Below are 27816 nucleotides of genomic sequence, written 5' to 3'. Positions count from 1 at the left end.
AAAAGACGGGCTGTAGTTTCCATTCTGTGCTTAGAACTGTTTTGGATTAAAGATCTAAATTGTACATTTAGCGATGAACATTGGAAGAAAATTTGACAAAACTTCAAGAAACTGTCAAGAAATTTAAGCGTACGCTTAATACAATTTAAAAAAATGTAGCGTTTTTATTGGACCCCGAGTAGGCTTTTAGGGTTTGGGTTGAAGGACTTTGAAGGACTTGAAGGATTTTGTCCTGAAATATATGTACTGGGAGACTCGTTTGTGTTGGGGTCTGGTGTAAAGAGGTCTGAGTGGATTCAAATAAGTATTATGATTGGAAGACAAATCATTATGAGGGCATGGCGTTCAGCAGGTCCACCCTCATTTTAAGAATAGGTTCCAAAATTGGGGAAGGTGGCAGCATATACAGTAGACTACTTGATAAATTGTATGTTTATCAGAGAAGATGGGGAAATTATTTGGCATTTTTTAAGGATGAATAAGGTCCCGTGAGACGCACAGTAAAAGCGTAATTACAGTATCTTATTTAATTTATTTATGTATTATTATTATTATTGTGATTTTTAATTAATTTTTTGTTACTATTAATATTTTGTGTGTGTGCTTTTTTATTTATTGAGTTTATATAATTCATCTGTATTTACTGGATTTATGATAGCAACATCTAATTACTATAACTGCCGCTGTTGAGGAGAAAAAGGGAAAGGGGGTCTTAAAAGAATGTAAAATTGTGTAAACCGGTGGTACTGTTAAAGTATTGAAGAAAATAAAAAATCTGATTCATAAAAAAAACTTATATTAAGTAGTTTACGCGTTTGTTTCCTCATTACAATCATGCACATGTTTTTATGCTGAAATGATTCTTTGTGTAAGTTTAAAGTTTGACATTTCCAGCCTTTTTGTTTTTCAAATCTGTAACTGTTAAAGCACCTCATTACTGATTTTCTGGAGCTCAACCATCCACTACACCAGTGTTGGGCAGTAGCATCCACACAAGCTACATTTACCGATCATGGATCAATAAGTAACGGCACCGACAGTACAGAGCTGTGAGGCCAGTGTCTAGCCAATAAAAGTAAATCCATATGATGACAAGAATGGCGATTTCTTCCTCCTGTTTTACAGTGGTAACATTTTTGTGGTGTGTTACTGCCACCTCTAATTTTGGTCTGTGACGTCACCAACCAAAAGTTACTAATAATACTACATTATGTAGTGTAATTCCTTAATAAAGAGAAGTAAATATATATACAATATAATACTTATTCGCAAATATTTCCCTTTACTATAAATTACTATAGTATTTTAAATGCGTAACATATGGTTTTATTGGATTTTTTGTGTTTACTGTTATATACTATAATTAGATTCTATGCAGTACAGCATATTATTGAATATTTAAACTGAACAAGTATGCCTCATGTTTTTATTGACATTTTTATTGATCACTAAGATATAATTGACTTGGATTTAAGTTATTTTCATTTAAAAATGAAAATTGCAAAAATAGCTTAAATGTAGCTACTTTGGCAAATCTACTTTTGCCAAGAAGCTTTTAGTTTAGCTTGCTACATTTCCCAGAGAGTAGCTCTTAGTGTAGTTAAGCTACATTTTAAGTAGAGTAGCTATAGCTTACCTTACCTTACATTTTTCAAGTAGCTAGCACAACACTGCACTACACTGTCAGCAATCTTTCAACAGGTGAATGATTTCCTTCTTAAGATGGCTACATTTTAATTTTCCAATTGTTTCCTACAAGTCATGTCTATTTCTGTTTTAGCTTAATTGAAAATGTGCAGTAAAGGTTACCTCTCTCCTCTTCTCCACTAGGTAACAGAGACTGAATTTATGATCTCATGAGATATAAAAATGGATGGATTGTCCACAAAAATCTGTTTCACCTGGCTTTATTTCCAGAGTCCATCAGGTCCTGGATGTCATTGTAGGAAGTAACAGCCAGTTTTGACAGGTCCTCCACGTAGGGTCCCATCAGAGGATGCTCTCGCACACGCAGATTCCCTTTGTTCTTTGGGTTCAGAAGGTCCCGTACGCGCTCACAGTAGATCTCCATGTAACTCACCTGAGAAAACAGCAATAATAACAGTTTTCACTTCAGTTTCAATGGTAAGAATGCAATTTACTGTACGATTGAGTGTCTCTTACCTCAACCGAGTAGGACATGTTGTTGTCATTATTGTCATTGATCTTGGTAAACAGGTCCTCGCATAGCTGTCACAGAGAGATTCAGCATTAAGAAATGTTTCTAAAAAGCTAATTGCGACAAAAGCAGCAATAACAGATGATATTATAGAGTACTACCAATGGGATGATGCCTTCTTGGTCTTTTTCTTGCTTGCCCATCATGGTATATGACTTTCCTGCCCCAGTTTGGCCATAGGCAAAGATACACACGTTGTATCCCTCGAAAGCATGAAGCAGCATTTCCTCTCCTATGTCTCTATATACCTGCTTTTGACATGCATAGTTCACATCTTCTGGCTGTTGAAGACACAAACACACAAGGACATCATCTTATTTGTGTCCAGAACAGCTGTCGTGATTATAGCTGAAGTAAGAATAGCAGCAGTTAATTAGTAAATATGTTTATAATTAATTAAGAAACTCACGGTTGTGTGTGACCAATAGGAATAATCAAAATTGAAGCTTTTGGTCTCCTTTGGCTGTTTTGGGTTTAGAATTGCTAGAAAACAAAAGGTACATGTCTATAAGGAAACAAGCAAATGATGAAACGCTTGACAAAGAGTTAAAACTGTACATTAAAAGAAGCAGCTCAATTCTGCATCCTGTTATCACATTTGAATGACTGACAATGAAAAAATATCATTTCAAAGTAGGCCTGTCACAATAATCAATATATCGACTTATCGTGCAATATTTGCAGATGACCTCAATAATTTTTGCTGTTTCAATATACATTTACAAATTCACAAATAATGTTAAAGCCATTTTATAATGACATTTACTCACATTCCTCACTGGTGTCAAAGTTTATAATTGAGCATTTACCTGATAGGATTTTTAATAGTATATATAATAGGACATTTACTTTTTAATGTCGAATTATAGAATCTAAATAACTAACAATGATAAGTATTTTAAAGTGTTTATGGTTATTCGCATTATTATGCTGTTATAAAATCAGTGGCATAAAATGATCTCAAAATGACAATAATATCACTTATCGCAACAATTTTTGTGACAATATATCGTACAAAACAAATTCCTTACTGTGACTGGCCTATTTCAAAGTATTAAAAATGTGAATAAAAGTCTCTTTAGTTAAACTGCAGGTAAACACCCAATGTTGTCAGAGCAGAGATCAAGGTCCAATAATGCAATTCAAAAGCAAAAAAAAAAAACTAAAATATCATGTGAATCACAAGTGCAATTTGTTATGTACAGATATTTTTACAGTGCATATGCAACTTTTTTTCCATCACACTCAATCATTTGTAATTTCAATTATACTCAGACCTGTCATCTGTTGTAAAAAAACAGAGAATGTCTAAGAGGATTTGTCAGAGACAGAGAAACTTCACTATTCCTGTAAAAAACATGATTATTTACTGTTAAAATGTAGGATTTATTTGAAAGAAATATAGAATATTTATATACAGTTGAAGTCAGAATTATTAGACGCCCTTTGATTTTTTTTTCTTTTTTAAATATTTCTCAAATGATGTTTAACAGAGCAAGGAAATTTTCACAGTATGTCTGATAATGTTTTTTCACCTAGAGAAAGTCAAGTCTTATTTGTTTTATTTCGGCTAGAATAAAAGCAGTTTTTAATTTTTAAAAAAACATTTAGGGTCAAAATTATTAGCCCCTTTAAGCTATTTCTTTTTTTCCATGTTTTATTTACTTATTCTGTTCATTAAGGTGAAATTTATTACATGTAAAAATTATTTTAAATTGTTAAATATTTATTGAAATTTTAAATAACTGATCATGTGACTCTGAAGACTGGAGTAATGAAGCTGAAAATTCCTCTTTAAAATCACTGGAATAAATGATTAAATTAAATGATAAACTACTTTTGGTGGTGAATATACAGTATGTTATAAATATGTTTTGTGCTGAATCCGGTAAAATGTGAACGCACTCTTCCCTTCAAACGCAAGCGGAGTGCAAGTGTGTGTGAAACTGATCATGACTGAAGATGAGTGAACATTGATGAGGGAACGTTCTGGTGATTAATGCAATAATTTACCCTGCAATGGGGGGTTCGTCGGCTGTTTGTTAAAGGAAGGATCAGAAAACACTATTGACGTTTGGAACTTTGTCAGACCTTGACAGGAACTTTATCAGTACACAGTTCATGGATCAGTTTGTTCCTCCAGTTCACAAGTGTAAGTAAATGCGATTAAAATGGTTGCCTCTGTGTTTACTGCAAAAAATGTATTTAGTTGTGTTTTGCTACTTGTAATCGCTCCACACGGCTTGTACTGTATCTGGTTAACTCTTTATATTCTTATATTGCGTCAAAACCACGTTGAAAACACACCAGATTTTCTTTACAGATTTAAATGCATTTGTCAGTTTGCGATCCACTGCCGTTTGTCTTACTATGGCCACCGTCAAGCTGTTCCTTCCTACACACGTGTGGTGGTCAAGTTTCAAAATAGTTCAGCTTTTGCCACTCTGTGGATTAATACTGAATATGTGTTGTTGTTTTTATTAAGAATAGAGCTATATGCTGGTGTCTGACTGCATTGCTTTAATGCACTCCTGCATTGGGCTCACACATACACTCTGCACTCTGACTACTTCAACAACTAAGCCGAGTGTTTCTCTCTGTCTTGCGCTGAACACAGTCAACCAATCGTAACAGACTGGGTCATCAGACCAATCAGCGCAGATTAACATCGTGCTAAGGAGAGGTTTGAGAACAAATAAATCGCTGAACAAATCATATGGGAGTTGTTAGGATAATTAGATAAAAATAAAAGCACATTACAAGACATTAAAAGTGTTTTTGACATTGCATGCATATCATCAAGTTGCTGGAGACTCCCAAAACCGAAATATGACCTTCTTTTAATGCATAATAGGTTTTTCTTTTTCTTTAAGTCTAACTGTTTATTTACCCACAAAATCCATTCAATATAGACATCAATATATTCTGCATTGCTAATGAGCTCTATATGCCTAGATTTGCATATGTAGGCATGTTTGAAGACAGATGAGTTGTGAATCTGAAAATGAGGTCATGAACCTCCAGCATCCTCTGAAGAGCACAAAGCTGTGCAGTGTGTCTGACCTCACGCTCTGCACCAGCTGACTCTGTTTTCCCACTCACACTGCAGGCTGAACAACGGGACACTTTACAGTTTTCTGAGCTGCTCTGGAAACAAGAACTGGAAATGCCAAACAATTCTTCTTCCGAAATGGTGCAGAGCTTCTAGAATGCAGAATTTACTGCTGCATGAACTGAGAAAACTGACCAGTGACAAATATCTCTTATACTTCAAACTCCATTTAAAATCTGTACCATTTTTAAAACCCATGTCCAAACCTTTATTAATCTGGGGTCGCCACAGCGGAATGCACCGCCAACTTATCCAGCATATGTTTCACGCAGAGGATGCCCTTCCAGCTGCAACCCATCTCTGGGAAACATTCACACACATTCATACACTACGGACAATTTAGCCTATCCAATTCACCTGTACCACATGTCTTTGGACTGTGGCGGAAACCGGTGCACCCGGAGAAAACCCATGTCGAATGCAGGAAGAACATGCAAACTCCACACAGAAACACCAACTGACCCAGCCGAGGCTCGAACCAGCGACCTTCTTGCTGTGAGGCGACAGCACTACCTACTGTGCCACTGCGATGCCAAAATCATTACTTTACAAAACAATCATTTTAAAATACAATATTTTATAGAATAAAAGCATATTGTTTGAACAGCAACTTCCAAAGCTTTCAATGCACGATTTACCATGTTATTACTGCATTTAATTCTTTCAAATTTAAAATAACACCAGGAAAAACTCTGGAAATAGACCACACTGGGATTAATGGAGTTTAAATAAATCCCTTTTGAATTAAAATGAGCACATTTATTATACCCTTTTGATTGAAAGCAACATCAAAACAGCGCAGATTTTATTCTGAAAAGTTCTAAGACAAAATAAATTCATTTTACATGGGTGAACTTTCACTTTCAGATAAAAAGGTCATTTATTTTTCATGCTACAAGATACCTACAAGACCTTTGAGGGAGTTTGGGGACATTTAAATTTGTTCCTCAACTGTGGTTGAGTTGGAAATGTAGTTGATTGATGGTCGTAAATATTGATGTAAAATACTGAAAAGCTTTGTTTTGTTTTTTTGTTTTGTTGTTGTTTTGACTTCTGTATTATCTGAGTTTAAAGTTAAAATGCAATAAAGATAATTAATATTAAATGAAACAGGAAAAGACAAAACAAACTGACATTGACATTGACCTAACTACATATTCCCCCCATTTCCAAAGATTTATTTAAACAAACCACTAGTGCATGCCTTCTATAGACGATTTGTATTTTTAACAATTTCCTAATGTTTTATCAAGAATGATCTGTTACTAATTTAAACAACATGTGCCCCCCCTTTTCCTTTTTTGTCTTTTTTTTTTTGTTTTTTATGTTTTTTTTATTGTTGTTTTTCCTCTAAATTGACAACAAAGATATAAATATGATTGTGATGTTATATTGTCGTATTTTTATTACATCTCAATAAAAATAGTGTTAAAAAAATTACATTGAATTTAATTAAAATTAAAATGCAATAAAATATTTAAAAAAAAACATGTTTTATGGACAAAATGTATTATTTATGATATAGGAAAAACATTACTAAATGTTTTCTGACAAAAGAATTACTTTCTACATAGTTTAAAAATTTATATTTTTGTCACATATTGATAAAAAATGACAATAATTTATAACAGTTTACTTTGATCTACCAAAGAGAAGAACATATGAAAAAAAGATCTGTATTTAGGAGTTTTTTAAGTAAAACATTTCAATAAAACAAAAACAAAAAAATGCATTTATAGAATTATTGTTAATTTCTTTGAAATTTGAACTAAATGCATTCCAATTATTCATTCATTCATTTTCTTTTCGGCTTAGTCCCTTTATTACTCCGGGGTCGCCACACCCGAATGGAACACCAACTTATCCAGCATTTGTTTTATGCATCAGATGCCCTTCCAGCTGCAACCCATTTCTGGGCAACAACCATACACACTCATTCACACTCATACACTACGGACAATTTAGCCTACCCAATTCACCTGTACCGCATGTCTTTGGACAATGGGGGAAACCAGAGCACCCATAGGAAACCCACACGAATGCAGGGAGAACATACAAACTCCACACAGAAACGCCAACCGACCCGGCCGAGGCTTGAACCAGCGACCTTCTTGCTGTGAGGCAACAGCACTAACTACTGCGCCGCCCTCATTCCAATTACTATCAAAAAAATTATCTATTTTTATCATGAGCCAATTATTTTGCTACATTTGTTGTATATTAGTGACTGTGGTGTTAATGTACCACTCGCAGCACAGTATACAAGATAAGGTGATCAATAGATGATTTTTGTTCTCAAGTTTTTTGTGTTTATGGATTCATTTTGCTTACAAAACACTACAGTTTTTATAGTTGTTTCTAAAATAAATTTTCTGTATATCTACTAAAAAAGTATTTTGTTATTAATATGGTCAAGAAATAAGTAATAAAAAAAGAAATATTCTGTTATTAGGAAACAAACATATAATATGTAAACTGCATCTGATTAATGCATAATATGTAAACTGCATCTGATTAATGCATAATATGTAAACTGCATCTGATAAAGTTGTTGACAGCACATCTAACCAATTAAAACAAACCTTCACCAAAAACTAAAACAAGAGCCCGTCCCGTCTGACATTTCATTTTCAAACCTGTATGCGCTAATATTTTCTCTCATGGGGGTGCTGCTGATGAGAGACCCTGAAAATGAATATTTCATCACAAGCATAAATTATTATAGAGCGCGCTGTCAATCATCTCCTACTTAAATGAGATCTGGAACAGATGTAGGAACAATGATGGACAGCAAAACAGGATGCTTTGAAAGAGCACTCACTGGTGGTGTTGCCGGACATCTGGATGATACATTTGCTGTCTTTGCCGATCTCTCGTGAGTTGAAGGGTCGGACCCTCACGGCTACTTTCACCGAGGCTCCTGCCATGGTGAAATCTGAGTGCTGGGGTTCTGCTACTGCACAGGATCTGATGGACCGAAGCCCAGCCAGAAATCAGAGGCCGTCTGCCACCTGGAGAGAAAAACACTGTCATCATGATATTGGAAAAAAAAACTAACATTGGGATGTTTTGTTCATATTTTGAACAGAATTTCACCAGATGATCTAAATAGCTTGAACATTTGAGTATATTCAATGGGAGAATTTCGTAAGACAGATAATCTGCATAAATCAAACAGATTTTACGGTTTTCTGGAACGCGTACGAACTGTATTGAGAATGAACTATTCAGGTACAGAAATAAAATAATCAAATGTAAATAATAATAATAATAATAAAAATAATTCCTTACATTTATATAGCATTTGCTGGACACTCAAAGCACTTTACTCATTTTTTAGGGAAATCTCATCCTCCACCAGTGTCAGCATCCACCTGGATGAAACAACAGAAGCCATATTGCACCAGATCGTACACCACACACCAGCTGATTGGTGGAGAGGAGAGCGAGTGATAAAGCCAATTATGATATGGGGGTGGTTAGGAGGCCATGATGGACAGAGGCCAGTGGGCAAATTTGGGGTTAAATCACTACTCTTTTTTTAAGGGCATCCTCGGATTTTTAACAACCACAGAGAGTCAGGACTTCAAGATAACGTCTCTTTCGAAAACTGCTCCTCACTGAGCAGTATAGACGATTTCAATGTGGTAATGTCATTGGCCCATGAACATTTCCTGCTTGTTTTCATACTATTTCATAACTGTAACAAGAGGATATTAAGGGTGCTTTCACATCTGTAGTTCGCTTCATTTGGTCCGGACCAAGGGCAATAAATGATACATTGTAGCATTTTCTGTCGTCTTTGGGTCGTTTTCACACCACACTGATCAATCTTGGGTCCAAACCAGAAGAAAAGAACCTAAATGCATTCATCTGACAAAATCCACATCATTCATTGGCCAGATGTTGGTAAACATATTTCCTAAACTGCTTATCGATTGGTCTGAATTCACGTGCGGGAAAATGCCAAATTGCCTATGGAACTCCCGCAAGTAAACAAACCGGCATACACAACATGTCGCTTTTTACCATGGAGCTACGACTACGCTGGCTGATTGTATCCCTGCTCATAGTATACTATATAGTTTGTAGTTATACATCACTTTAGACAAAATATACATTTCGAGAATTAAGCGCAGCTGCGGCTTGAAAACAATGTTTTATTGCATCGCACTTCACTTCAGGAGGAGGCGTGAATAAATTTAGCTAAACTGCGACATGGTCATCTTGCGGAAATATTACCAACGATGCATCAGGTAATGTTTTTCTCTCTCACTCTGTTGGTAAAGCGCTGTCAACAAATATTTTTACAGCGCATCGGACTACGGCAGCTAGATTAGTCCAAAAGGCGCAGTACTTTTTGCGGTTGTGTCTGTTTTAGCTCGGATCATATTCTCACCACAAACGAACTGCTCCAGGGTTCGGTTGAAAGCGTACCAAGACCACCTCTTATAGGAGGTCTCGGTACACTTTTTTGGTCCGCTTTTGGTGCGCAACTACGATTGCTGCATTCACACCTACCCAAAATAAGGCAGGTGTGAAAGCACCCTAAATCATATCTTCACGCTGTCATAACATTATTTATCAATATGTGGAACTTTTGGGATTCTCTGAAGCTATGGAAATTAAAAAATATAAAACAGGAAATACGTTAGGACCATTGTTATTGTTTAAATCCCTCAAAGTGGTCAACAGAGTCCCCATCGATATACTGGGGCATTAGGACCCACGCAGAGCGCAGGATGAGCACCCCCTGCTGGTCTCACTAACAACAATTCTGGCAGCAATCTTGCTTTCCCATGTGGTTTCCCATTCAGGTACTAACCAGGCACAATCCTGCTTAGCTTCACTGGGCGACCATGTAAGAGTTGCTAGATAAATAACACTGCAGTCTTCATTGTGTAAAAAGTAAACCATTTTTGTTAAAATGTTATAATTTCTTGTACACAAATGGTTTAAAAACACTTGAAATCTCACAGTCACAGGCCTTAAAAACCAAGCAAACAGGCTGATGAAAAGCTTTCACACAGTTAAACTTCACAGTGTGCATCCTGGTCAACTACAATCCCACTCAAATTTCCTAATAGATGAATAAACTAAAACTGAACTGACAAGGCAGATTCTGCAATTGCGGATTTGCACATTCCAATATCGATGCGGAAATTATATATTGTACAGCCCTACTCAGGGACAGACGTAGTGATTTGGCCGCCCTAAGCAATTCCAGGTATGGGGCCCTAGCATTGAAACTCAAAACATTCTCTATGGATTTTTTTTTTCTGTATATTTTGTTTTGTTTTTTGTAAATAAACTGCATGTTGAAAATAGTACTATATTTAAAGTGGAACTATTATCTTCTTCATGTAAAACTAATTGTAATAAATAAACAAATAAAAAACAAGTTCGCAAACTAATTAGACTACAGTTATTCATTCATTCATTTTCCCTCGGCTTAGTCCCTTTATTCATCAGGGGTCGCCACAGCAGAATGAACCACCAACTTTTCCAGCATATGTTTTATACAGCGAATGCTCTTCCAGCTGCAACCCAGAACTGGGAAACATCCATACACTTGCCAATTTAGTTTTTTCAATTCACCCATAGCGCATGTCTTTGGACTGTGGGGGAACCGGCAGACACTGGAGCACCCTGAGGAAACCCACACGATCACGGGAAGAACATTCCGTGCCACCCAAGTTACAGTTAATCAGCCATATTTCAAATGTAATTCACAATCAATCAAAATAATCTTTTCACCATTTCTCATATGAATGAATAATTGCGGTTTGTGAACCTCTGGCCATCACTGTTTACGGGGAAATTTTCTTTTATTTGATCAGCCCTCTGTTAACAAGCTCACAGCCTAGACCAGTGTTTCCCAACCCTGTTCCTGAAGGCACACCAACAGTACACATTTTCAAGCTCTCCCTTATCCAATACACCTGAATCAACTCACCAGAACATTAGAAGAGACTCCAAACCCTGAAGTGAATGGGTGAGATAAGGGAGACATCCAAAATATGTTCTGTTGGTGTGCCTCCAGGAACAGGGTTGGGAAACACTGGCCTTGACGTTCCGCTATTCATAAATTTGAAAAGAAGTAATAACGTTAAAATCTTAATGGTTATAAATAGATTTTACAACATATGATAGAAACTATTTTAAAGAGCTATATGATTAAGACAGGCTTCTTGGCATTGGTTGGCCACCCTAAATCCCTGGGGCCCTACACGGCTGCTTACCTCATTGATTGGTTAAGTCTGACCCTGGCCCTACTATACACTCTTGAAAGTTTAAGGTGGCACGATGAACCAACAAGCAGTTTTCACAATGTCACTGGACAATGACCCCCATTACGGTGAGGGCAAAACCTGGCACTGTGACAATCATGTTTATGACAGATTTGTCACAGATTTTGAACTTACACATATAAACATATATATATATATATATATATATATATATATATATATATATATATATATATATATATATATATATATATATATATATATATATATATAAAACTGATATAAACATCCAAAGTTTGCAGTTTATCACTTCCGCCTTCACATCACCTCATACTTCAGTTTCTCATTAAATCAATCAATTGCTCTCTAGTTTCTGACATGCCCCGCCCCCTTCACATTTGCTTTTCATTTATTGCGCTTGAGCTCAACCACTCTCACCGGCAAAGCTGTGAGAAAACAAAACGGTATTGCATCTCTTCATCTCATACATCTCTTCATGTTTCAGTTAAAATTACATCAAACATTAAAATTAAAAGCACATTTTAAAGCACTTCACAGAACCTTTGATGACAGTTGTCCTAAGAATGCATAAAATCTCCTTCATATTCATGAAATGTGTCATGTCGTGATTATAAAAGTGTGATTGCAGTCTTATAAACACCCCTCCAGGTAAACATTTTTACAGCGTCACTAAACTCACTCTGCTTTGAGCGTTACAAGCAAGAATGAAACAAATACATGTTTGATGATAAACCAAGTTCCAAATAGTTAATTTGACTATTTTAATAATCATTAATAGCATGTTTATTGCAGTGATAAACAGAAACTATGATGAATTTTATATAGAATAACATAACCCCCTGAATCAACACTTATTGTGCAAAAACAAGGCTACAAATGGCCTAAACTTTCTAAATCTAAAAAGATTTAGTACAGCAATTCACCTGAAGAGATAATTAAGGAAAATCCCCATAAATCTGTTCAGCGATTGAATTGGCTAAGTTACGCCATTGATAATCTAATTTAGGTAATGGATCTCTCTGAGATCCAGACCATGACTCATCAGGACTTTTATCACACTCAGTAGATTACTGTACTCACATGAACTCTAAAACTAGCTGAAACAAAACAGCCTTGCAAACAGTTATTGGACCCATACTGTATCTGTGGATTATTAAAAGAACAAAAACAGCCAGCTAAAATCTGATACACTGTCCAAGGGCACTGTCAGTCAGCAGACAAAATTAAAGAGATTTACACCTAAATTCATTTATTCATTTTCCTTCGGCTTAGTCCCTTTATTTATTAGGGGTCGCCACAGTGGAATAAACTGCCAACTTATCTAGCATATGTTTTACACAGCGGATGTCATTCCAGCTGCAACCCAGTACTGGGAAATACTCATACACTCTGACATGCACTACAATACACTACGGCCAATTTAGTTTATTCAATTGACCTATAACACATGTATTTGGCCTGTGGGGGAAACCAGAGCACCCGAAGGAAAACCCACGCCAACACGAGAAGAACATGCAAACTCCACACAGAAATCCCAACTGGCCCGACCAGAACTCGAACCAGCGACCTTCTTGCTGTGAGGCAACAGTGCTAACCACTGAGCCACTGTATCGCCCTCACACCAAAATAAAAACCTAATCACTATTTTCTTGGCCTTGAGTCTTTCTAGATATTCACGAGTTTCTTTCTTCTGTTGAACACTAAAGAGGATATTTTGAAAAAAGCTGAAAACCTGTAACCCTTGACTTCTATAGTAGGAAAAACAAATACTATTGAAGTCCTTAGGTTTCCAGCTTTCTTCAAAATATCTTCTTTTGTGTTTAACAGAAAGAAAGTTTAAAAAGTTTGTTGCAAGTAAAGGTTGAGTAAATCATGATAGAATTGTAAGTTTTTAGTATTTATTTTAGGCCAAGAAGCCCACTAAAATCTATTAGAGCTATTTACAGATATTGTTCAGATGATTTACATCTCATCTCATCTCACTTATCCAGAGCAAGCAGAAGGGCTGCCAAAATCACTCTGGACCCCTCACACCCAGCACACTGCCTCTTTGAACTTTTACCTTCTGGTCGACGCTACAGAGCACTGCGCACCAGAACAGCCCGACACAGAAACAGTTTCTTCCCTCAGGCAATCCATCTCATGAACACTTGATGATAATAATTGTGGAGCCAACATCACTACTTGCCATACACTTTTATACACATATACACTTATTTAACAACACACTTTACATGCCAATTTGCACATAACAGCTGCACATATAACGTTGTATATAGTAATAAACATGTACATACACTTGTCAATCTCCATATTTGCACTCACTACTTACTTCTATTTTTTTAAATATATTTATTATCTGTTTTTTGTCCTGTCTCTGTTATCCTGTTGCACTGTAGAAGCTCTGTCACGAAAACAAATTCCTAGTATGTGTGAACATACCTGGCAATAAAGCTCTTTCTGATCTGATTCTGATTCTGATTCATTTGTCAGTTTTTTTTGCTCTTGTGTGTAAGATTTTTGTATTTTTATCATCTTAAACATCCCTTGCTGAATTCAAAACATCATTTTAGTGCTAATAAACAGAGGATCGAGCCACTGATAAGGAGAAGAAATAGAGAGATTAAAAGAACTGTTTACTCATTCTATCATCATTTACCCATCCTTCACTTAATGCAAAGCTATTTGAGTTTCTTTATTCTGTTGAACACAAAAAATACATTTTGAAGATTGCTAAACTGTTCCAAAGTCAGGCAAGAGTATTTTCCATTCTACTGGTGTTTTTCAACATTCTTTAAAGGTTCTGTGAAGTGCTTTGAAATGTGCATTTTTATTGGATGTTTGACGTAATCTCAACAGAAACACGAAGAGAGGGTGGGAACGAGACATAGTGTAGCTCCTCCCCTTTATAAAAAAAACATTCAATAGTGTTTTGTTTTATCACAGCTTTGCCAGTGAGAGTGGTTGAGCTCAAGCACATCAAATGAAAAGCAATGTGAAGCATCTTGAAGGGGGCAGGACATGTCAGATTCTAGAGAGCATTTGGTTCTGATGTGATGAGAAACTGTAGTGTGAGGTGACGTGAATAAAATAAACTGTAAATAAAAAAAAATGTAAATGTAAATAAAAATAAATAAAATAAATAAATAAAAAATGTAAATGTAAATAAAATCATTGATCCATTTGGGCAAATGTGACAAACTACAAGCTTTACGTGTTTATATCTTCTAAATGCGAAGTTTGTCACTTTTTTGGGGCACACTAGCTTATAGATATCCTAAACTAATAATATTGATAATGACATCTAAAAAACTTTATTTTAATTTAATGGGACCTTTAAAGTATCTTTTATTGTGGTTAATAGAAAGAAGCTAAAAGTTTTAAGAGTTTGGAGCCACTTGAACCCACAAGAAGTAAATAAATTTTCATTTTTGGTTGCAGGACAACGCTTACATGTTCCTTTGACAAGTTTTGACAACTGTGTGTGTCTAGTATGTTTGATCATTTGTACACATATGTGGGAACAATTGGGGGAAAACGAATAAGAGAGCATGTTTTACAGGTACATTATTTAGTACGAAAACAACAAATTAGTTTGCATTTTTTCACCCTATATGCTAGTTTGTAATGATTCTTAAAATGGACCCTTTTCACAAGACCATTATGATGAATAGTCATCATAATCTCAAATCCTTGAAAGTTTTTTATATTTTGCTTTTTAAAAAAAACGTTTGAACATTTATATCATTATATGCATTTATGTATGTATTATATCATCTTTGCGTCAAATTACAACAACGAACTAGATATTAAAGTTTGAGGACAAACTTTATGGTGGCTTGAAAAGCCGAGTCTAAAAGTTTGAAGTCGTTTTAAAGTGTAAATAACTGAAGCAGTTTTTATGAAGTTTGAAACAGTCGTCATAGATAAGTACATATATGTTAGCATGTTTCTAGGTTGTTGCTAGGCAGTTGCTAAAGTATTCTGAGTGGTTGCTAGGCAGTTGCTAACATCAATTAGCATGATTCTAGCATTAATTAGCATGTTACTAGCTTGTTTCTAGCATGAATTAACATGTTACTAGCATGAATTAGCAAGTAACTAGCATGATTCTGACATAAATTAGCATGTAACTAGCATGATTCTAGCATGAATTAGCATGTTACTAGCATGATTCTAGCATGAATTAGCATGTTACTAGCATGATTCTAGCATGAATTAGCATGTTACTAGCATGATTCTAGCATGGATTAGCATGTTACTAGCATGATTCTAGCATGGATTAGCATGTTACTAGCATTTTTCTAGCATGAATTAGCATGTTACTAGCATGTTTCTAGCATGAATTAGCATGTTGTTAGCATGATTCTAGCATGAATTAGCATGTTTCTAGCATGAATTAGCATGTAACTAGCATGATTCTAGCATTAATTAGCATGTAACTAGCATGTTACTAGCATGATTCTAGCATGAATCAGCTTGTTTCTAGCAGGAATTAGCATGTTGTTAGCATGATTCTAGCATGAATTAGCATGTTACTAGCATGACTAGCATGTCACTATCGTGTTGCTAGCACCTTTCTAGCAAGATTAGCATGTCAGTAGGATGTTAAAACTGTTAGCGTGTGTTAGAATAGCTAGTCACAGTCTCTGGGACAGTTGCTAGGGTGCTGAAATTGGTTGCTAGGGAGTGGCTGGTAAGTTTAAAGGTAATCAGTGATTGGCTGCTGGCTAGACTGAGTTGAATGAGGCCAGACTCTAGTCTGTAGGACAATCTGATGCAGAGTTATGAGCTCACAAAGGTTGATCCAATGTTAAGTCAATGGGAGTCTTTTACAATGGAAGTCTATGGGACAGTTGCTAGGGTGCTGTAAGTGGTTGCTAGGGAGTGGCTAGTAAGTTAAAAAGTCATCAGTTATTGGCTGCTGGCTAGACTGAGTTAAATGAGTCCAGTTAGAAGTCTGTAGGACAGTCTGATGCAGAGTTATGAGCTCACAAAGTTTGACCCAATGTTAAGTCAATGGGACTTTTGGGATTTTTCTGGGTCGTTTTTCAGAAAACCCAAGGTCGGATCAGTTAGAAAAGATATAGCAACCCGAGTCAGACCAGTTCGAAGGTTTGACGAAAGTTTGAAGTATGTAGCTTGAAAGGCCTAGGAGGAGATACACTTAGAAATTAGTCTCAGAAGAATAAGAAGAAGAAGAATAATAATAAGTTTAAGATAGATAACAATATGCTGGCTTTTCAAGCCACCATAATTAACGCTTATGTGAGGTTTTTGTAAATTTGACGTTATTTTCTCCTCTGGCTGCCGTCATCAGTCTCACACTATTTTTCCCCTTTTCCTGAAAGTCTTAATAACACAATCATGGCGTTTATATTTTATTTTTTCAGCAAATGGGATTGTAAAAAAAGTATTTGTACTCTCCCATTCTCTGCGCTCTAAGTTTACCCAACTACTGTATGACTGAAACCCGGAAATGTGAAAAGGGTCTATAGCTAAAAATGTTTGCCATAATGAAATTACCTTAGAATATTCATTAGCTAATAAGAATCAATCCTTTAGCTGCACCTCTATATAATATAGGCAAAAATAACCTACTGTACAATCCTCCCACCATTCTATACAATATCTGAGAATTATATAGCCTATGACTAATGAGTGATCTCACGAAAAGGGTGATGTTACTGTATAGTAATGTGCTTCTGTAAACCTCACACACTAAGGTTACTCATATTAAAGCTAATCAAAAGATCAGATAACAAATATGGAACTACCACCACAACTAATTTTTGACTTTTCTTAAAAGTTACTTATCTTGTCTACTTAACTCTTTTGGCCTCACGTCATTTAATTAATTACATTAATTCACTTTCTTGTGATCCTATTAATACTTTGTAATAAATATTTTGTTATAATATCAGTTTCAGTTTCAACCACATATTGACTGGGATTATGTTTACAGATATGATCTGTCACATTGACCTACATGAATCTAGAAATGGCATAACATCTGATAAAAATGACCTACATGTTATGCAAACATTCTTGGGTCCCCGAATGACGATTTTAGACAAATTAATTTTAATTGTAGTTTGCTTATGAAGATGTGAATGACATAGCATCTAGCACAAAGACCTCCATGCTAAAGGACAATAAAAAACAATAGAACTGCCTGCCTTATACTGTTATTAATAGTAGCCTATATGATATTACTAATTAAATAACCCATTCAAAGACAGACATCCAAAGTAAAAAATAAATATGGGTAAAAAATATCTATTTTTTGTGCTAAATAATATTAAATCTTTTATTATAATAATGAATTAGAAAGAAAAAAACTTTATAGGACATCGATTTAGCCTAAAATATAAACGTAATTATGTATAACTGAATTATATAACTTATCATTTTTTAAAAATACATCAAAACATTAGGTTTTTTTCAACATCATAAGCTAAATTACACTGTTCATTATTAAGATGATTATTTGGCAACTTTACGTGGGATAGCCCCATTAAAAAAAGTAACTACATAAAAATAAGCTTAAAAATAAGCTGTGAATAAATTTGACAGCATTTGACTACAGACGATTTATTTATCTAGAATCTAAGATTGCTATTTGCCAACCTTCGCGCAGAAATGCGTTGTGTTTGTACACAATGAATGTTATTTTTATCATCAACATACAGTGCTCGTAGAGTCTGCTGAAAATGGCTGCCCTGGCCGTCCGGCTCTGTCATGATTCAGCTCTGATGGACGGGCATTTGCGTCAGCTTCAGCCCACCGGCAAAACAAACTAAATGAAGCCGTTTCAGCGGTCATTAAGCAAACCAAGGAAGACAGGCAGCGATTCTAAACAAGGTTATGATATGAATATGTAGCCCATCTGCTTATATTCAGAGCCTCTGCGTAGATGCTGAGGTGCGGCAAGAACCCAAACAACATAAATAGGCTACACATAATTTGAACGCACGAGATTGTAAAGGACGAAACACTTAACACGATTATGATTACATAAACAAAGTTAATCATCGGTTAGCACCGAATAATCGTTAATTATACGTGTCGCATCACGGTTGTTTTGAGATGTTAAAGATGACGCGCCTGTTACTATGGCACTACTTTCTCAACAAAATACAGTCAAATATACCGAATTTAATTTCATGTTATAATATTAAATAGGTTAATCGTTTCTTGATGCCGCCTTTAAAATTGAAAACATCTGAAAAGGTCCTGATTTCGTGACTTGGCCTCACCCTGCCAACATAAACAGCAGCCTTCAGCAACATGGCTGGACTGTCAATACATGTAGAAAACGCAATAATAACGATGCCATTCAATACTAGTCATGCCATTACTAGGTAAGCTATATAAACATTAAATTATCTATCTATCTATCTATCTATCTATCTATCTATCTATCTATCTATCTATCTATCTATCTATCTATCTATCTATCAGGATACAGATATATCTTTTAAAGACCCTTTTTTATGTTCTCCTTAATATTTTGCATGCTGTTATTGCATTTCAACCACCTCGAAATGGTGTCCGGACAGAACAACAACGGAAACGGTGCACCACCCTGTTCTCATTCTCACAACAGACATGAAAAAAACACTGGTTATAAAACACGTAACGACAATAATTAAGATCTTTCGATTACCTGATTCCCGATGGCAATATCCTGTTAACGTTGCGCAGAGCAGTTGGTTATTCCATCAATCCGCATCCATCCGCGGTCTCCTTCCTCTCCCAGCTGTTGTGTTTTCTCTCTGTGCTCTCTGTAGCCTCTCCCTGCTTCAGCACCATCAATGCAGGTGGAGCCCCCGCTGGCAGGACCAGGGCCTGGTGCGCAGTGGCGGTGCGTCAGGACGGGATGGGTGGGGGGTTTGCGGGATGAGCCAACGGGATGATGGAGGGAGGGTTAGTGGATGTGCGGATGAGAGAGAAAGTTTCTTCAGCCTAACACAAAATGGCTCTTATGCTGGAGCCAAGGATGCTGATGAGGCGATGACGCCATGAGTGAGGAGCAGTGATGAGAGAGGCGCAGGCAGAAGGGAAGGGTGTGATGTGCGTAAAAAAAAAAAGAGAAAAGACCCCGGTCATGGATTTGCTTCCGTGGCCTCGAGTATAGACCAAGACATAAAGAGCTCATCTGAAATTCTAAGCGTCTGTGATTTAGTATGCAGCGCACGGATACGCTCAAGGGATTCATTATGAAGGACTAAGGACGCTTATACAATTAGGAGACAAACAACTCTGCATAACATGTCTGTCTGTTTTTTAAAGTATTTATGTTATTTATTTAGTAATTTATTCGTTTTATCTATTAATTAAAAAAAATGGTGAAAAATGACAAAAACGTTTTATATTTTCTTTTTTTCAAACAGTGTAGAACAATCAAACAAAAAAAAAACATTTTCAAAGGAACATGGAAACAAAAAAGACATACAAAACAAGTGTCAAAGGTCACAGAATACAATCTTATTTACATTCGTATTTCTGGTTGATAAAATGTTGCAAATTAAAATTTTGTTAAGTGTTATGTATTAAAGATCAACAGCCTCCAGATATACCAGCCACGAGAAAACGTAAGTATTTTACGTTTTGACAGTTTAGTGGCTAATTCGTACGAATTCGTACGAGTTCAGTCGTACGAAATGGTACGATTTTAAAAAGGAGGCGTGGCACCTAACCCCGCCCCTAAACCCAACCGTCATTGGAGGATAAGCACATCGTACTAAATTGTACGAATTAGATCGTACGAATTCGTACGAATTAGCCACTAAAAAAAAGTTACGAATTGCCGTGAGATTGTGTTGGATATACATAAATAAAAGTGTGTATATATATATATATATATATATATATATATATATATATATATATATATATATATATATATATATATATATATATATATATATACACACATATATATATACACACAGTTGAAGTCAGAATTATTAGTCCCCCTGTTTATTTTTTCCCCAATTTCTGTTTATCGGGGAGAAGATTTTTTTTCAACACATTTCTAATAGTTTTAATAACTCATTTCTAATAACTATTTATTAGATTATTTTATCTTTGCCATGATGACAGTAAAAAATATTTGACTAGATATTTGTCAAGACACTTCTTTACAGCTTAAAGTGACATGTATGGCTTAACTAGGTTAATTAGGTTAACTAGGCAGGTTAGGGTAATTACAAGTTACTGTATAATGATGGTTTGTTCTGTAGACTATCGAAAAAAGTTATCTTAAAGGGGCTAATAATTTTGTACTTAAAATGCTTTTAAGAAAATTTAGAACTTTTATTCTTGCCGAAAAAAAAAAAACAAATAAGACTTTCTGCAGAAAAAACAAATATTATCAGACATACTGTGAAAATTTCCTTGCTCTGTTAAATATTATTGGGAAATATTTAATAAAGAAAAAAAAAAAAAGGGGGCAAATAATTCTGACTTCAGCTGTGTGTGTGTATATATATATATATATATATATATATATATATATATATATATATATATATATATATATATATATATATATGTATATATATATATATATATATATATATATATATATATATATATATATATATATATATATATATATGTATGTATATATGTATATATATGTATGTATGTATGTATATATATATATATATATATATATATATATATATATATATATATATATATATATATATATATATATATAAACACACACACACGTTTGATGAACTAGATTTATTAGGCATGTGTTTGAGTGATGTTAAATATTGCTTTTTGTTTATATAGGTTTGTCAAAATAAATTTTTTATTGTGATTGAAAATCTGGGTTATTCCAACACACATTTATCGTGTTGACAAAGACAAAGATGTCTGAAAACCTATAAATTTATCATTTTGACCAACAGTATTTTATTTAGCTCTAAATGACAATATTTGTATACAAGAAGCATTTTAAATGATAAATTGTACATCCAGAGCAGCCTAATTAGGAATTTCAAAGTTGTCTCTGACTTTTTCTCAATTGCAATGAATTAGATTTTTTTCTAACATTATGTATTTGTAATCTTATTTAAGGTTTTAGCGTTTTAAAATCAGATCAAAACGTGTTACGACATCAGTGAAGTAAAACAGTTTGTGCAGAACAGCTCCATCTACTGTCCATCTGATATAATTCTGCTCACTACATTACACAATGTAAACGTTGCCTGACAAACACGCATTTTAAATACATTTTTGCATTGTAGTTTAGTGGGTTCAAGGTCAGTCTGGATGTCTCCATTAGTCAAGACAAGCATTACTTCAGGGCATGTGTCATGTCTTTCACAAAAGCATGGCATTAGTTATTTTGTGTGCCTTTGGTCTTTACTGTGGGTGTCAAGCTCCACCACAGTGCAAAGGCCACACAAGGGCAAACATTGCATTTCCACTTATTTACTGTGTAGACTAATTATTTACTGTCGGATAAGTGATGGAGAACAGTGCTCGGGCCAAAGTCCCCGTTCTGACATCAGCATCTGCTTTCTATGACACAAGACCGCTGCATTTGGGAATCACTGTTCTCATCAGGCACTTTTGTACAGAGTAAGCATTTTAGCTCTAAGTGGGAACAGCACAGTCTGTTCATGTTATAGATTTACTTTCCTCATACATATTTTTAGAAATATGGTCAATCAACAATCATTATTATATTAAGTAGGCCTATTATATTAACACATTTGATTTATTATAGGATAGGCACACCAAAGATTCATTGTATTAATAATAATAAATAATATTGTAATTACTCTTTGAGCATATGACCATATTTAGGACTATAAATATGAATAACTGGTCTAATAATTTTTAGTATTATTATAAATAATAAAGTATTATTATTTATCATTATGACTTTTTGTGACCATTCTGTAACTATGAGCAAAGTTAATGAAATCAAAAGTAACAATTTTAAAACAAATTTATAATGTAGTAATTGGCCCTTGATCATATTATATAATATATAATAATATAAACTGTAACAAGAGACAATTCAATCCTATTTTCACATTAATAATCATATTATTTATCAATTTGTGGATCTATTTGGATTCTCGGAAGCTATGAAAATTAAAGATATAAAACAGGAAATACTTTAGGACCATTGTTGTTTACATTTCTCAAAATGGTCTATGCTTAAATATATTAATGGCCATATTTCTATAACTGTGTATGAGCAAAGTAAATAAACATTGTCATTAATAATCTAATAATAATAAAACTACAATACAATTATTATTATTACTACTACTACCATATGACAAAGTTTGTAGGCCAAGGTAATTATAAGCATGAATAGACACTACATTATTTTAATTATTACCATTTATTGAATTACATACACATACAATCACCGGCCCCTTTATTAAGTACACCTTACTAGAGCCAGGTTAGACCCCCTTTTGCCTTCAGAACTGCCTTAACCCTTCGTGACATAGATTCAACAAGATATTTGAAATATTGCTCAGAGATTATGGTCCTTATTGACTAGATATCATCCCAAAGGTGCTCTATTGGATTGAGATCTGGTCACTGTGGAGGCCATTTGAGTATAGTGAACTCTGTCATGTTCAAGAAATCAGTCTGAAATGATTCGCCCTTTATGACATGGTGCGTTATCCTGTTGGAAATAGCCATCAGAAGATGGGTACACTGTGGTCATAAAGGGATGGACATGGTCAGCAACAATTCTCAGGTAGGCTGTGGCATTAACGCAATGCTCAAGTGGTACTACTGAGTCCAAAGTGTGCCAAGAAAATATCCCCCACACCATTACATCCGCAGCAGCAGCCTGAATCGTTGATACAAGGCAGGATGGATCCATGCTTTCATGTTGTTGATGCCAAATTCTGACCACACCATCTGAATGTCGTAGCAGAAATCAAGACTCATCAGACCAGGCAATGTTTTTTCAATCTTCTATTGTCCAATTTTGGTGAGCCTGTGCGAATTGTAGCCTCAGTTTCCTGTTCTTAGCTGACAGTAGTGGCACCCAGTGTGTTCTTCTGCTGCTGTAGCCCATCTGCCTCAAGGTTTGACAGGTTGTGCATTCAGAGATGCTCTTCTGCATACCTCAGTTGAAGCGAGAGGTTATTTTAGTTACTGTTTCTATCAGCTGGAACCAGTCTGGCCATTCTCCTCTGACCTCTGGCATCAACAAGGCATTTGCGCCCACAGAACTGCCGCTCACTGGATAGTTTCTCTTTTTGAGACCATTCTCTGTAAACCCTAGAGATGGTTGTGTGTGAAAATCCCAGTAGATAAGCAGTTTCTGAAATACTCAGACCAGCCTGTCTGGCACCAACAACCATGCCATGTTGAAAGTCTTTTAAATCACCATTCTTCCCGATTCTAATGCTCGCTTTGAACGTCAGCAGATCGTCTTGACCATGTCTACATGCCTAAAAGCATTGAGTTGCTGCCATGTGATTGGCTGATAATATTAATTAATAATAACAAGCAGGTGTACCTAATAAAGTGGCCGGTGAGTGTAATCCTGTACTGGTATGATAAAATATCTAAATGAAAATTTAAATAATGTGCATTTAGCTACCAGACACACTAGCCAAGAATCTATTTAGATTAATCAACATTAATTATTTATATACAAACATGAACAAATGTCCATTTGTTGTTTGATAGCCAGCAGGCTGATCTTAAAAATGGCTAACGGACATAAGAAAATTCAGATGAATTTGCACATCAGCTATGTCTACTCCAGTGGAGCTACTGCCATGTGCTGCACTGACCAATAAAATGTGAGCTGGATACATTAGCGTGTGCATGTGTGTTTGTTCACATCAACCAATCAACTGTGTTGAGAAGTGCACACTCCTCCACTGAGCTCGTAATCAAGTGAAGAATAAATCGATCAATACGGCACCTGCCTGTACACAAGGATGTAAACAAAAACACACTTTCTGTCTATTTGACATGTTTATGGCTAAAAGGAACAGATGAGCGATTAAGCACGTATGGCCTCTCAAAAATATTATTAAATATGAATACACAACTTCCTTTCACGATAGCCTTTACTAATAGAGTGCAAGGCATTTTCTTCTTCCAGCACTGAGGCGTTGAGCTCTGTGAAAAAGCTCAGATAAACACGTGTGCTCTGTTTATTTTTGTCAGGACGCCAGGGGTTAACATATTGACTTCTAGACTATAGAGGACAAAAATAGGACAACTTATAGCTTTACATGATGTACAGGACCTAAGATAGCATACAGGTGTTATAGCTGTTGTTATGCTGTTCATAACATCCCTCGTTTGCACTTCTGGACCGCTATACCTTGTTAGGAAGATGAAGGGAGGAGAAATTTTGCGCCCAAAGCGTGACGCATGTCGGTGTGTGAACCTGGGGTCAAAGACCTGTTCGTTTAAAATGTTGGAGAAACGCAGTGTTTTGTCCTTCAGTCGAACAGCAGAGCGAGAGGAATCATGATGCCGAGGACTGTCCTGTCCAGGTGTGCGCGCCTGACGCAGCAGGTGCCGCTGGAAAGCGCGCTCTCCGGCAAACAAAGTGTCCAGCGCGGGATGTCGTCTCTCAGCGTCCCTCCACCGGCCTGCATGCTCCGGCCGCTCGAGGCTCCGTTGCGGTACTTGTTTGGACCAGGACCATCCAATGTGCCGCCTCGTGTTTTGGCGGCAGGAGGAAGACCTATAATAGGTCACATGCACACGGAAATGTTTGGGGTAAATCTCACACTTCAGTTTTGACCCAACGACGCCTTTACTTGTTTTATATGGACTGGTGGAAAGGAAAATTAGTTTAAAATACAGGGCTTCAAAGTCAGCAATATTGTAGCATAATAAACGTACATGAAAAAAACGTCAACTTGGTTTATTTTTAATAAATAATAACAATAAAAAACAAATTTAAATGTTAACGTTTCTTCAGATATTCACTTTAAAACGTGTTTATGTTAAATTTATAACTCAAACTAAGTGGTTAATGACGATAAAATATAGATGTAAAAACATTTTTAAAATGCAAAAAAAGTATTTTAAATAGGCTACTCTAAATACCAATACATATGTAGACATAAACATCTCTAAATATGATACTCTTATATATATACTTGTTAAAAACCAACAAATTAATGTTCAATATTCATATTCAAATACGCATTGTGTCTTTTTAAGAGTAATAAAACCTCTAAATATTAATATTTATAAATATCTACAAATATTAATACTTTTATTAGATTATAGTGTACAAAAAGTTAATCAACAATTTATATTTTAATATTTAAAAAAACTTAAAATATTTGGTTAATAATGACAAAATATTTAATATTATTCTATAAAGTATTTTTCAACACTCAAGAAATATAGTTACATAGTAAAACATAGTTACATATAGTTAACGCATTACACAAAAAAAACTCAAGCCATACTTCATCCATAAAAATCTTTCATTTCAGTTTAATATTATTTGTTCTAAGTAATATATTTTAAGTTCAAAATATACTTAAACATAAATGTTTTGACTGTAAATGTAAAATATTAAGGTTACTCACACAGGTTAGTGCATGCGTATTAAACAGAAACTCAATAAGCTTTGTGCTTAAAAAATATTGTTTAAGACAAATGATTTATTTTTTCATTGCCTCCAGTGATCAAATTTAGATGTGAAACCATTACCCAACATTTTTTAAATGGATGAATGAAATTTTTTTTGGAATTGCTGTTTTGATTAAAGCTTTATCTTCTTGTTTTGAACAAAAAGAGAATTTAAATTAATTGACTTTCAACATCAAGACAAATATGCTTTGTGCCAGGTTATATAAAAACGTTCTCATGGAAAAGAACTTATTGTTTAAAGCAGTTTATTTATTTTTCATTGGGTCAAGTGATCAAATTTAGATGTGAACCATTACCTTAAACTTTTTTAAATTGGATGAATGAAAGCTTTTTTCCACTGTAACAACATAAATACAATAATTAAAAGCAGCAATTGTTTGTTCATATTTGTTTCAATATTTTCTAAAATATTTAAAGGTGTATTTGCTAACTTTAATGCACTGTGAATTAATAATTTTATTTGAAGTACATGTTAATTAATGCATTATCTATTGTTACCAAATGAGCAATATTGTAATAATCATCAAATTAAGAAAATTATATATTTGAGATATTTTTAAAGTTAAGGATGTCAGTCAGTTAAAGAGACCTACTCTTTCAGCTTCACAACCTAACAATGTTTTACTTATGATTTATTCAGTATAGATCAAAATCAACTGATTTAAATGTTTTGTGGACATTATGTTTGAAAGCTAGTGCTTTTATTTTGTTACAGATTATGAATGAGATCAAGCAGGGAATTCAGTATGCTTTTCAGACCAATAACAGCATGACTCTGGCCATGAGCGGCTCTGGCCACACAGCAATGGAGTGTGCAGTGTTTAACATCGTGGAGCCTGGAGAAAGCGTTTTGGTTGCAGTCAATGGAATCTGGGGGGAACGAGTCGCAGAAATCGCAGAGCGGATGGGTATGAACAATAATAACTTCAGTCCACTGTTCTGTAGAAATGCAACATAATCTGCTGAGGAGAACACACTTGACTTTCTTTCACCAGGTGCAAAGGTTCACACATTGGCAAAAGCACCTGGAGGACATTTCACAAACGCAGAAATTGAACAGGTAAAACTGTGCTTCATCTAAATGTGATGTTAAGTCAAATTTCCATAGCATTTTTTATGACCACTGAGAGTTATTTGACTAGCAGAGCAAACCCAACATTCATCTTTCTACAGGCTCTGGCTAAACATAAGCCAGTTCTCTTCTTTCTCACACATGGAGAGTCATCAGCTGGTCTGGTGCACCCAATGGACGGAATTGGAGATGTGTGTCGCAAGTAAGAATATCATACAATCATTTCGCTTTGTGGCTGACTTCAAATGGAAAATCATTGAAATTCTTCAGTTTTGGGGTCTTATAATTTTTATTTTTTGCAATTCTCAGATTGATGTTCACATAATTAAATCAATATTTGGACAACGATTTTAAAGTTAATAAAAATAAACAATTATTAGTGACACCAGTGGCCATTTGGTGAACTGCAGCAAGGAACTTGATGTTCATCCACACACTTATGTACACATGGCGTATTGTACAAGAGACTGAGCATGATTCAATGCTCCTATATGCTCAC

The 27816-nt window shown here is 35.1% G+C and overlaps 2 protein-coding genes across 8 annotated transcripts in view; one reads left to right on the top strand and one right to left on the bottom strand.

Moving 5' to 3' along the window:
- The window catches only part of kif1ab (kinesin family member 1Ab), a 69792-nt gene extending 50295 nt beyond the window's left edge, over window positions 1-19497 (bottom strand). For 5 of the 7 annotated variants that reach the window (XM_056474956.1, XM_056474982.1, XM_056474973.1 and 2 more), the window contains exons 1-6: window positions 19272-19496; window positions 8152-8341; window positions 2628-2701; window positions 2320-2499; window positions 2164-2229; window positions 1902-2080 (exon numbers count right to left, since the gene is read on the bottom strand). In XM_056474956.1, the coding sequence (XP_056330931.1) occupies window positions 1902-2080; window positions 2164-2229; window positions 2320-2499; window positions 2628-2701; window positions 8152-8257 (605 nt within the window). In that variant the 5' untranslated portion in view covers window positions 8258-8341; window positions 19272-19496. Of the gene's footprint in view, window positions 1-1901; window positions 2081-2163; window positions 2230-2319; window positions 2500-2627; window positions 2702-8151; window positions 8357-19271 lie in introns of all 7 variants that reach the window. The other 2 variants (XM_056475008.1, XM_056474966.1) reach the window with 2 other exon arrangements.
- A 5559-nt stretch (window positions 19498-25056) lies between these two features.
- The window catches only part of agxtb (alanine--glyoxylate and serine--pyruvate aminotransferase b), a 7746-nt gene continuing 4986 nt past the window's right edge, over window positions 25057-27816 (top strand). Inside the window, exons 1-4 of the mRNA XM_056474822.1 lie at window positions 25057-25354; window positions 26961-27153; window positions 27241-27305; window positions 27419-27519. Of these exons, the coding sequence (XP_056330797.1) occupies window positions 25100-25354; window positions 26961-27153; window positions 27241-27305; window positions 27419-27519 (614 nt within the window). The 5' untranslated portion in view covers window positions 25057-25099. The remainder of the gene's footprint in view (window positions 25355-26960; window positions 27154-27240; window positions 27306-27418; window positions 27520-27816) is intronic.

This window comes from Danio aesculapii, chromosome 2 (genome assembly GCF_903798145.1).
Source record: "Danio aesculapii chromosome 2, fDanAes4.1, whole genome shotgun sequence".
Taxonomy (NCBI): Eukaryota; Metazoa; Chordata; class Actinopteri; order Cypriniformes; family Danionidae; genus Danio; species Danio aesculapii.
Note: the sequence above shows the minus strand (reverse complement) of the source record. Positions and strands in the feature narration are given on the sequence as shown.